This window comes from Equus asinus, chromosome 28 (assembly GCF_041296235.1).
Source record: "Equus asinus isolate D_3611 breed Donkey chromosome 28, EquAss-T2T_v2, whole genome shotgun sequence".
NCBI classification, from domain to species: domain Eukaryota; kingdom Metazoa; phylum Chordata; class Mammalia; order Perissodactyla; family Equidae; genus Equus; species Equus asinus.
The window spans coordinates 23,619,618-23,631,796 of record NC_091817.1 but is presented as its reverse complement, the minus strand read 5'-3'; the positions used below and the strand labels follow the sequence as shown (position 1 = coordinate 23,631,796).

Here is a 12,179-nt window from a genome sequence, read left to right as displayed (position 1 = left end):
TCTTGGGCAAAGTCTATTTCAGCAACCTCAGGCTGGATCCCTCCTGCAGGACCCATGTCCACTCCTCGGGACACACACAACATGGCCTTACAGTCAGTGGAAGTCCAGCTTGCTCCCATCACAGACTTTTTTTATCTACTACAAGCCAGTTTCTTTCTCTTAGCTCTTAAAAATAGGCCTGTCTCTCAGCTTTTTCCACCTCAACTCTGTTGTCACCTAGAGGTGGGTGCTAGGCTGACACAGCAAGCCTGGGTCCATGCTGGTGGCATGAGCACAGACGGTCGGACACCTGCCTAAGCATGTGGGGGCACCTGGGCATTGTCTTGGCCCTTGGAGCGTCAACCAAAACCGAGAGTCTCATCTTAACATCCTGTTAAAGATCAACACGTGATCTTCTATCTGTTTAAGAAAAGACCCTTAGAATTTGCCCTTTTGATCTGCTTGACTCTGTTTTCAGAGTCAAGTCAGTGTAAAATTCGTGCAGTAAGTGTGGTAAGACTTGTTTAAATTTTAGAGCAATTAGTCAAATTGAACAGAAAATTCCCAGAATGCAAACTAGCAGTTCACTTTGTTCTTATTTTCTGAGAGTATGGTTTCAAGGAGCTTATGTTTTTCTTACTAGTCATCATTTATTTTTTCCACTAATATTGAACATTTGGCGTGATTCAGGTCCTGTTATTAGTGGTACAAAAGCCAGATGCAGTGGCCTGCCTTCCAGGAGGCTGCCTCTGCTGCTGCACGTCTGTGCGTGGCTCCCTGCCTGGCAGCCTGCCTCCCTCTGGAAGGGTCCAGAAGAACCTGATTTGGGGCACTCTGGCTAGGTGGGGAGTCTGCTTAGGAGGGCAGCCTGTGCCACAGCGGCCCCTTTCTTCCTTTGTGTCCAGACTGAGCGTGTGCCGCTGGACCTCAGTCCTCGGCTGGAGGAGGCGCTGGACTCGATGAGTGAGGTGGAAGCCGAGCCCAGTGAGGGGGAAGACTTCGAGGCTCGGGGGAGCCGCTTCTCCAAGTCCGCTGACGAGAGGCAGCGCATGTTAGTGCAGCGCAAGGACGACCTCCTGCAGCAAGCTCGGAAGTAAGTCGGTTACTCCAGCTGGCGTAAAGCTCAGGCCACAGCCCTGTGGCCTAAAGGCCACTGTCATGTCGGACCCACATCATGTCTTTTTAAATAGATGCCAACATTCGTGTCACCTAAAAATCAGGTTTCAAACCTCTCTTGAAAACGCAGAGGATCTGGTGGCCCTGGGCCCAGATGGTAACCTCCGGGCGCTGGTGCTGTCGGTTGTCTCCTGTGGATTATCTTCGGCCATACTTACATGGACAGCACTTACGAGCCAGCGTGTTCCAAGCCCTTTGTGTTGATTATTTTAATTCTCTTAACAGTTCTAAGACAGAGCACTGTAATTATACCCATTTAACAGACTGAAAGCTGAAGAAACTGAGGCCTGGAGAGGTTCACACTGGCCTGGTGTCTAGCTCCCAAGCCCTCTCTCGGCCCCTGCTGGCCCCTCCGCGTCTGCCCCGGCCGCTGTCGGTCGGAGCTGGAGCATGGGGTGTTCCTTGCTGTGCAGGGGCTTTTGATTTCACCTCCTGGGGACAGGGCAGTACTGTGTTCACGCGGCCGGTTTGATGCGCAGCCCCGCCCCGGTGGGAGTGGGGACTTGGTGCTGTGTGCACGCGGGACGGGCGGGGCTGAAGGGCGCCGGGCCCTCCCTGGCGCAGTGAGAATTTGCGCTCCTCCTGGTTCCAGGAGAGGTGTCTTGTTCCTGGGATGGTGCTGAGTGACAGCTTCATGAAGGGGCCTGGAAAATGGCGACATTAAACATAAACGTTCTGTATGTGTTCCCGAGCTCCCTTCTCTCTCTCCTGCAAATCCTTCCTTTTTTTATAGGCGTTTCTTGAACAGAAGTTCTGAAGATGACTCGGCCTCAGAGAGCTGCCTTCCCTCGGAGGGCGCGACCTCTGACCCCGTGACGCTGCGTCGGAGGATGCTGGCTGCAGCCGCGGAGCGGAGACTTCAGAAGCAGCAGACCTCCTAGCGCCTCCCGCCGCCCTCGGCCGCCGCCTCCTGAGCAGCGCCCGGAAGAGGCCCGTCCGGCTCTGCCCGCTGTTGGAGCAGGGGGCTCGACTGCATTGCCGCTGTATAAAGCATGTGGTCTTCATAGTGTTGGACAGCTGACAAATTTAATCCTTTTTTGTAATACTTTCTATGTGACGTTTCTTTTCCCTTTAGAAACACTGCACATTTTAACTCTAGGCACGCTCTCCTGGCATTGACTGGACTTCTCATGGGTGGGGGAAGACCAGAGGAGGTGGGCATCTGGAAACCCAGAAGCAGGCGGCTTCGCTGACTGCTTTCTGCATAAGTCACAACAAATGCTGGTGTCTTTAGCTCCACATCTGGCAGGCCGTGTGCGTGTAGGGGGCAGGAGTCATAAAGAGCAGTGTGGAGATGTCCAGCGTGCGCCTGACTCTACACCACTGGCTAATTTCTATTGTCAAACTGCTCTTCTTAGTGAGGGGCGGGTTTGGTGGCTGTTACAGAGGCCAGTGTTACACAGGCCAGCCGCGTGGGCTCGTGGACCCCTGGACTGGCAGGGCATCTTGGAAAGACAGCTCTTGGTTTGATGCCTGGAGCAGAGGAGGGGAAAGCCTAGGGCTGTAGAGTGTGAGGAGGTGACCCGTTGTGTCCCAGTACGTCCAGACTTACTTTCTGAGCCCCCAGTCCACAGCTGGCTTTATTTCCGTTAACGCTGGTGCTCCCGCCTCTCTCGGGTACCCCTGTGTCTGTCCTCTTCTCTCTGCATTTCACTGCCCCCCTCCCCCCACCCCCGCCCCAGACATGGAAAGGTCAGCACTGAAAGGGTTAAGCAACAAGCTTTGGTTTGGTCAAGAGAATTAGGCAACGCCAAGGGCTGTGTGTTGGGTCCTCAGAGAACACATGGGCCTTACAAGATGGGGGAGTAAATTTTGGAGGGCTTTACTGAAGAAATAAGAGATACCTTTCGTATCTTTCTTCTCTGGAGCCCTTCGTTGTCACAGCTTTCTTCCTGTTGGTTTAGGCACAGAAAGGGAGGACGTGGACTCCTGCCTTGGAGCAGACCTGGGTCCTGAGCCTTTTCAAATTCCTCGTGCATTTCCCTTCAAGGATTTGACATGCAATCATAGGTTACAGAGTTCAGTTTTATCTCCTATTGGATTAAGTTTTTTTTAATGTTTGGAAGCATAGTTTTATGGTAGTCCTTTTGGGAAGAATCCAGTATTATCTAAAATTATTGGCAAAGTTAAATGTATTTTACATAACTGAAAGTTTTTAGGATGTTGAAAAGTAATTGAAAAAAAGAGTGATGAGTAAGTGTTTAGGCTGAGATAATTTATTTCAATAAATCTTTCAAAAGCCTTACTTTGAAATGCTGTTAGTAAATTTCTGTGATTTTTAAAAAATTCATTTTGTTTTGCTGAGAGCATAGCTATTTGTTTTTATTGTAAAACAATAATAATAATAATAAAAAAGCAGACTCTTCTAGTGTGTTGTGTGTGGCTGGAAGCTGGGCAGTTTTTCCAGAGGTGCCAAAGTTGGCTCCCGCGTTGATTTCGTGTGTCATTTTGGTTGGAGGGTTTTTTCTATCCTTGTACTCCGTATGTTGCACACATTAAAGATGACACTAATTCCGTGTGTTCTTATGTTTCAGATGTGTAAAAAGAAAATTGGAGTCGATTTTAGGGGGTCTTGAGACATTGGAATATAGCAATATGACGTTGATAAAGCAGAAACATGCTTTACATAGCTTAAAATGACCCACGCAGAGAAGTCCAAACGCACCCTTAGGCTTTACACCTTGGTAGTTGAGGATTCTGGGCACTATACTGTCTCCTGGCTTTTGTCACTTCTTGGGGGCATCTGGGACCAGTTGCAAAGGTTAGCAGCAGGAGGCTAGACCGGTGTCCTGTTACGTTGGGTAGGACCCTATCCCCTGGCCTCTTTCACTGTCCTCGCTGCCTCCAAGAGCAGGAGCCTGTTCTCATGCTCAGCCCCGGTAGCCCAGAGCTGAGGCTGGGCTGCTGGTTCATGTTTGAAACAGAACAAGGAGAGGTCGGGCGCTCTGGCAAATGGTGCTGAGTCGCCCTTGCTCTCTCTGGCTCTTTTGGAAGTAGTCTATGTTACTCCCTCCATTATCTTATTTTTAATTAAAAAAAATTTTTCCTTCTCCCCAAAGCCTCCTGGTACATAGTTGTGGGTCCTTCTAGTTGTGGCATGCGGGATGCTGCCTCATCGTTGCCTGCTGAGCGGTGCTATGTCCACACCCAGGATGCGAACCAGCAGAACCCTAGGCCGCTGAAGCAGAGCGCACAAACTTAACCCCCCGGCCTTGGGGCGGCCCCCACTTGTTCCATTGTCTTATTGGCCCTGTTTTGTTGACATCTTAGGTTCTCCTCAGTTTGGTTCCCTCCCTGCCAAATTTGCAGGCTTTTGTGTACCACAGAGAATGATGATCTGTGTGGCTCTTCTATTGATATAAACCCTCGGTGCTCAGGTGGCCACTTGGACCTGATTTCCCACTTCAGCTGTGGACAACGTACTCTTTTGTCTTTAGCCGGCAGATGTGGTCCTCTCTGGGTGTGGCTTTCCCAACTCTGCCTCTCAGAGCTCGGCTGAAGCAAGGCACAGTGTGCCAAAGGAGCTGTGGCCTTGCCGGCGAGCTTGTCAAGGAATAACCTCCGCCTGCCTGTCTGCCCGCCTGCCTGCAGGCCCTCCAGCATCCGGAAGCCTCCGGTCCTCATCTCCTCGCCTCTTTTTTGATAGAAGTGGTTCTAAACCTGGCTGCACACTAGAGTCACTGTGGAGCTTTTAGGAACCATAATGCATAGGTTCCACCCCCACACTCCTTGTTTCAATTCAATTGGTCTTTCCCTGCATCCTTTACCCCCCAAAAGCTTCCTGACTTCTGTTCTAAGGAAGATAAGGCAAAGAAACTTCTGTTTTATCTACAAAATTCATTTGAAAGTTGCAGAAGAACTCTGTTAGAATATGGCTCATTTGAGGGAAATTCAGGTATGCCATATGTAGAAGTCACCTGTCCTCAGCCTCTGTCTGCATCCTGGTTTGCCCCCAGAGCAGTGTTTTGAAGTCACCTTGTGGCCAGGAGTGCAACCTTCCCTTCACCAGAGGTGGTTGTGGGCTCCTCTGCAGATCAGCTGGGGTGATGGGAGCCGGTGGGAAAAGCCCTGGGAGAGAGGGGTGGCCTGGCTGGCTAGCAGGCTCCTCCTGGCTGAGGAAGTCTAAGGGGTGCCCGCATTGGTGGTTTCTTTATAACAGGCAGGAACTAGCCTAGCCTCTTGTTCCTCGATCTCTGCAGCAGTATCAGCCCCTGCCTCCGCCCCAACTAGATTCAAAAGACCACCGGAAATCGCCAAGGAGAGGCCTTCCTGGGCTGATAATCCCCATTGGTTGGTGTGTGGAGAGGATTCCAAAGAACTGACCTCTGAGGCCCTCCCTCCCCGTGGATGCTATGCATAGCACTGACTGCTTGGCTAATAAGTGATTCATGGACATGACGCAAGGCTCTGGGTGGGCTGTGTTCCCTCCAGGTCCCAGTCTCAACGAGTTAACTAGTTATTACAGCAAAAACCTGGCAACCTAGGGGAGAGTTGGTGAGACCTGCTGCCCTGAGACTAGAATCAGACTCCGCGTGCCAGGCCTAGCCGATCTCTTGCCCCTTGTGTCTTCTACCTGCGGGGGGCTTCCTGGCATCGATGTGCGGTAGGGGAGGCCTTTAAATGAAACGAAAGGTGTGACCCCTTGGGTGCAGAAGGCCCAGGCAATGTGGCCTCATTCTTGGGACCAACCATTTCCCACTGCAGTGGAAGCTTGGGGTACAGAAGAAACAGGATCCTGTACTAGCAGATTTGGAATTACCTGCCCTCACCCCATTTTTTTCCCTTTCCAACCCTCAATTCCACCCTTTCCTCAAAAACAAACAAAACCAGCTGAGAGTGAGGCGGAGTTGGTTGGGAGCCCCAGAAGAGGGCACCTGCAGGCAGGAAATGAGGCTCCCATTCCCCTGCCCTCCTTGCTCCCGGGTGGCTGCACCCAGCTGGATGGCACACCGAGGGGGCGCGGGGGCAGCTACGGCCCTGCCCGCCGGCCTCCAGTGTCTGCGGCCCAGTCAAATCCCTCCGTCCCTTTCCTGTGAGAATGAAGCCCAAGGGTGAGAGACTCAGGAATACAGACAAACATTCTCTTTATTGAGCTACACATGAATTTTCCATTAGTCAGAGAAGTAGACTGGCAGTGTGTAAGATATCACAGAAACCTCACCGATTGGGAATAGAAAGGCTTAGAAAGACCCGTGGGCTATTTTTTTCTTTTTTTCCTTTTTTTTCAAGTTTTTTTTTCTGTATTTTTAATTTTTTGTGTGTTTTGTCTTTTCGCCTCCTTTTTATCTGAAATGGCTGCGACTGGTCTTCTTCAGCAAATATTAAGTCTTAAAAGTGAAACTGTGAAGAGGTTTGGGGTTTGGATACTAGTCAAAGTAGAAATGGCATAGGACTGATCATGAAAACTGTGGCTTTCATGGAAACACTACTTTCCATCTTTTTTTAAAATTTTTTTTTGTGGTTTTTTTTTTTTCCCATCTCGTGGTATTTAAAAAATTTTTTTGTTCTTTTTATCTGCAGCACAAACATCCCCACATGAGAAAGAGCGAACACAGGTCACTGGAACAAAGGAGGCGGCGGAGGGGCGCACACACACTGGGGAGCATCCACCTGAGAGGCTGAGAAGCGGAATGTCAAAGGGAAAACCACAGCCCGTGTCCCAGACTGTGGCAGCTGATCTGACATGGAACACAGTGCGCGTCAGGACAGAACTAAAACAACTGAAAAAATCAGAGGGAATCTGTAGAAAGGGGGTCCACGGGAAAATTGTTTTCTATCGGTCTCTATTTATGTATTTGATTGGTATTCTTTTTGGCAGCTACTGGCCAGTGAGAACTGTGCTTTTTCTGTACAAACCTGGAGTGAGCGTGTGGCTGGGGGGCGGGGGGGGCGGGGTGGGGGAAGGGGGCAGGGCTGCGGGTGGTGTTCCGGAAGCGGCCGCAGCGCACCCAGAACCTAGGCAACGCCCGGGGCCGGCGCAGGCAGGCTGGCACCTCGCAGGCGGGAGTCGGGGGACGCAGGTGCAGATGTGTATGTTTCTTTATTTCAAAAGAAAAAAAGAAAGAAAGATGGATGTAATGGTGAGGTGTCCTTTTTCCTCTTTTTTTTTTTAAGCTACAAAGCACATGAGAAATGTTTTTTTTTCCTTTCAAATTCTAAATGTAAAGACTCAACTAAAACCGGATTCTACAGCATTCTACAGAAATACACAGCCGTCAGTCACTCTGGGGTCGTAGATTAGACAGGGGCTTGATACAGAAAGGCTGTGTGTCTTACAAAGGCCAAAAGGTCATGCTACCAGGAGATCAACGTCAACAGCAAAGTGTCCATGAAGCGGTCTGTAGAGAGAGAGATAAGGGGGTCCAGTCTGACCATTTTCTTTGATTTTAAAAACCAACCAACCAACCAAAAACCCTAGAACATGTTTAATAATGTTGGGGTGGGGCGAGCTGGGGCAGCATTGCAGAAGGATCCAGAGCCCTCAGAAGCGTGTCCCAGGCCCTGGGGCCTCACCGCATAGGCCCACGGCCAGTCAGGTCTACAAGTCCGGCCCACCCTCGGCCACTCCTGTCCCCTTCTCCACATCTCTCCCCTCTTCCGACCTGCCCTCTTGGAGGCGGGCTGGCTTCAACCCTGCAGGTGAGTCTGAGCCATGGTTTGCATGTCCCCTCCCCTCAGCTGCTTACAGGAAGCAGACCAAGCCTCCCTTTTCCCGCCTGCCTTGTTCACAAGGATAAAGAAAACTCAGGAGACAGTGGACTGGTCGGAGCGATGATTCTTCTAAATTCTGGAAATTAACAACCACCACCACCCAAAATGGAAGCGTCCTTAATTCTTCTGTTGTTGCCAGGGCACAGGGCAGGGAGATGTTTAGGGTATTGGCCGTTTTTTAAAGGGTTTTGGAATTCACCCAAGAGCAGGACAGAACTGGGAGCACCCAGCCTGGGCGGGTGGAAGCAAAGAAACGGGCTGGACTGAGCCAGGCCCCCCCCTGCCCTCCCCCCACTCACAGGCGTGGGTCTCAGAGAGTAAGATCGCGTGGCTGTTCTTAAAAGGATGGACTCCTAAATCCGGAACCCCATCACGACGTGTGTGTGTGTGTGTGTGTGTGTGTGTGTGTGTGTGTGTGTGTGTGACGGTGAGCGCATGCACACACGTGCACGCTCATGTGCTGCCCCGGAAAACCTTGATCTACGGGATGGTGGTCAGCTCTGTCTGAAGCTCTTCCTAGTACAAACTAAAAAGAAGTTTTTAATATATATTTGTATATATATAAGGTTTTGTTATGCCTTTTAAAGTTTATTTACCAACTTGCATTTGTGTGTGTGTGTGTGTGTGTGTGCAAGCTTTTCTGTGAGTGCTGGAATCATTACCCAATAGGTTGCTATACAGGACAAGAGGTCAGTACAAGCCGCAGCCCCGGAGGTTGTTGGCAATGATGATGTCAGTGACGGCGTCGAATACCACCTGGATATTATTCGTGTCTGTGGCACAAGTCATGTGACAATAAATTTCTTTGTTGGGTGAGCGGTTTTTGCTTTCAAATTGTGCTTGGATGTAGGCGGCTGCATCTTCATAGGTATTGGGGCCTGTAACAAGACACAGAACAGAGAGAGGCCTGGTGAGAGCTGGGGCGCAGCGGGCTGGGGACACCGGGTCGAGCAGAGGGCCGTGGCATTCTCCAGACCGCGGGACGAGACCGCGGGAGCCGCAGAGCTACTGCAAGGCGCTCCTTCTCCAGGCGCAGTCGCCTTTACGTTAAAACCACAGGAGGCTTAGCAGTCACCTGGCTGCTGACTTGTCCAGGTCTTTCCCTCTGTTTTCACACGGGACCACCCAGGAGCCCTGGGAGGCCAGTGGCCACAGGTTCTCCCTTTCCCTTTCTAGATGAGCACACTGAGCCTGGGGCCTGGGACTGCCACTCACAACACTCACCCCCTGTCTAAACCAGACCTGCTGCTGATAAAGCAAGACAATGACCTCTGATGGAAGAGCTCTGACAGGGGAGCGACCCAGGGCTCGTGCGCTCCGAGGGTGCGCTGGGTGCCGAGCTGTACCTGGACCTCCCTGGATGGCTTCCTCTAACGAGGAGCCATTCGGCAGGGCTGGGAGCATCTCTAAGCAGTCCCACTTCTTGGGTGAGTGCCCAGGACGTGGGGGGCACTGGCATCTCCTGGGTAGGAAGCTTAAGGGGCTAGCAGCATTCATAATACCAACTGGGACCCCACTGCCCACCACGGTTCCTTGGCTGACTCCTTGATCCTTCTGGGGCCTGGTGGGGAGACCTGTGGATAACACAAGGACAGTTTTCCAACCAGTTGCAACCCAAACCCTTGTGGCTCTGCCCTGTAGACAGCTTTCAACTGAATACCACAAAATATGGACCAACACAGAATTACCTAAAAGCCCCTAAAAGGACGATGCCCCATTTTCCTCAGTGCCACCAGCATCTTGCCAGCATGGAAACAACACAATCTTATTTATTTTTTTTTTGAGGAAGTTTAGCCCTGAGCTAACTACTGCCAGTCCTCCTCTTTTTGCTGAGGAAGACTGGCCCTGAGCTAACATCCGTGCCCATCTTCCTCTATTTTATACGTGGGACGCCTACCACAGCATGGCGTGCCAAGGGGCGCCATGTCCGCACCCGGGATCCGAACCCGCAAACCCCGGGCCGCCGAGAAGCGGAACATACGAACTTAACCACTGTGCCACCGGGCGGGCCCCACATAATCTCATTTTGAGGGTGTGAGCAACGTCCCCCTGTCCCAGCCCGCTCTGCCTGTTCTCCATCTGTAAGTGTGAGCCACAGAGGGCAGGCTGGGGCTCGGGTCACTGGAAGGCTTCTGCAGCCAGATAAGCAAATGTGACAGGTCAGGGGTCAGAGGTGGGGGCATCCCTGGGATGGGCGTCAGGGCGGAGAGCAGCTCTGGGCAGCCCACCAGGCACAGCCTCCTTCTCAGCCCAATTCTCTCAGCCCACCAGACATGGGAAGCAGAAGTGCCCTGAGCAGCAGGTCCACAGGGAAGCCAGCAGCCAGCTCACAGACTAGACATGGCTCCAGACTGGACCCCATCAAGGAGCTTCCTGTACAGAGGGACCGAGACAGGGCCCCGTGGGAGGTGAAAAGTGCCTGGGCACGACTCCGGGGACAGCCAGCTGTGCGCTCTCAGTGTCTGCTGAGTTCGTCCCTCACACAGCCTGGTGGTCCCTTCGTGCTTGCCTTGGACATCCAGCCTCTCCACCTGTCTCCGCCACCCCCGCCCCTCCAGCATGTTTTCTGTCCCCACAGGCCTTGGCGCGCCATGGGACCACTGCGTTGGTGACCATTGTCATCTACTGTGTTGGAAACTGGCTCTCTCGGGAAGCCCTGGAGAACTCGGATGTTTCCCACATTCAGATCGCCTTTCTGGGGGCACCATGCCCCGTACTACACAGCAGTGAGAATGACCACTCCTCAGGCCACCTCCCAAATCGGGCTCTGGCGGGGCATGTCCCGGGGACAAGGAAGACCCTTAGGGCGGGATGTGCCAGGCTGTGGCTGCGGAGCCCCGTGCAGTCGCCACAGCTTTCTAAAGACTGAGCTGGTCCTGGAGGGCCCTGGCCGAGGCTGGGAGAGGTCAGCAGTGGCTGCCAAGAGGGAGCTGCGCCCCAGCTCTGCCTGCGGGCAGGGCCCTCCTTGGGCTGGGGCAGCCTGGGGCTGGCCTTTTGGGCCTGTCCCTTGCCCTCCTGGACTCGCCCCACCCTGCAGAGGGCTCCTCCTCCATGGCCAGTTCCCCTTCCTTGGTTTCCATCCCCTGAATAATACTGACGACAGTGGTAGCCAGTGGTTACGTGTACCCGGCACTGGGCTCTGTCCTCTCCATTCACCCCCACTGCCCCCTACCCAGTAGGCATTCTTGTTACCTACGATGGTCCCCAGACGAAGAATGAGGCACAGGTGATTACCTTGCCCAAAGTTGCAGGTGTCCTGGCTCCAGAGGCTGCTTCAGCGCGTCTGCCTACTGGAGACTTTGTGCTCCTGACGTCTGTCAGACCAGGAGCCTGTGCCCACCTGCCTCTCTGCGCCCCCTGGGATGGGCGGGAACCGTGCAGATTCCCAGCAGGGTGGAACATCAGCGAGGAGACAGGCCTCGCTCAGAACAAGCCCATGGGCCAGTCTCCACACCCAAGGGTGAGGGTCAGCTCTTCCCGGTGGAGGAGCAGAGCAGAGGGGCCAGCATCCATCTCCACTGGAATCTGGCTGTTTCGGGGCCTGTGCAGCCCTGCGAGCTGAGCCCACGCCCTGATCTCACTCTGGCGCTGTCAGGGAGCGGGTTCCCAGCTGAGCCGATCTGTGACACATCCTCCTCTGCTGCCACCCCAGGGGCCCCTCGAAACTTCCCAGTCCCCAGAGGGACAAAGGCTGGCCTCTGGGGTTCCATCAGCACTGCTCCAGCCTTGAGCAGCAGCCCAGAGCCAGGCCAGCCCACAGCAGCCACCCTCCCTCAGCTGCCAGAGACGGCCCGGCTCCTCATCTACCCATTCAGAAACAGCTTTGTCCTGGGGATCTGTGTCCATCTGGGAGCCAGAGGGGAGAAAAAAGCCCAAAGAAGGTGGATGCAGGGGTGCAGGCGGGTGGGACGGAGGGGTGTTGCAGGAAGTTGGAGTGATCTGATTTGGGGAAAAGACCGGGGGGGGAGGAAGACAGGGAGAGAGTGGGCATGATGGGGTAGGGGTGGGGGAGCAGGCGTGATGGGGGAGCAGGCATGACGGATGGGGTAGAGGTGGGGGAGCAGGCGTGATGGGGGGAGCAGACATGATGGATGGGAGGTTCAGGGAACAGGCGTGATGGGGGAGCAGGCATGATGGAAGAGGGGGTGGGGGAGCAGACGTGATGGGCGGAGCAGGCATGACAGATGGGAGGTTCGGGGAGCAGGCATGATGGGGGGAGTCGGCATGACGGATGGGGTCGGGGTGGAGGAGCAGGCATGATGGGGTGGAAGGATCTGCTGGGCATGAGCAGGGCTGCTGCACATAGGGCACCA

The 12,179-nt window shown here is 53.4% G+C and overlaps 2 protein-coding genes across 3 annotated transcripts in view; one reads left to right on the top strand and one right to left on the bottom strand.

Moving 5' to 3' along the window:
* AMFR (autocrine motility factor receptor) overlaps window positions 1–3,520 on the top strand; it is a 44,046-nt gene extending 40,526 nt beyond the window's left edge. The window contains exons 13-14 of the mRNA XM_070500670.1: window positions 885–1,072; window positions 1,889–3,520. Coding sequence (XP_070356771.1) covers window positions 885–1,072; window positions 1,889–2,036 — 336 coding nt within the window. The 3' untranslated portion in view covers window positions 2,037–3,520. The remainder of the gene's footprint in view (window positions 1–884; window positions 1,073–1,888) is intronic.
* Window positions 3,521–6,222: 2,702 nt separating this feature from the next.
* Window positions 6,223–12,179, bottom strand: part of GNAO1 (G protein subunit alpha o1) — a 169,082-nt gene continuing 163,125 nt past the window's right edge. For both annotated transcript variants that reach the window (XM_044761536.2, XM_070500671.1), the window contains 2 exons: window positions 8,529–8,744; window positions 6,223–7,493 (listed from right to left, as the gene is read on the bottom strand). In XM_044761536.2, coding sequence (XP_044617471.1) covers window positions 8,557–8,744 — 188 coding nt within the window. In that variant the 3' untranslated portion in view covers window positions 6,223–7,493; window positions 8,529–8,556. The remainder of the gene's footprint in view (window positions 7,494–8,528; window positions 8,745–12,179) is intronic.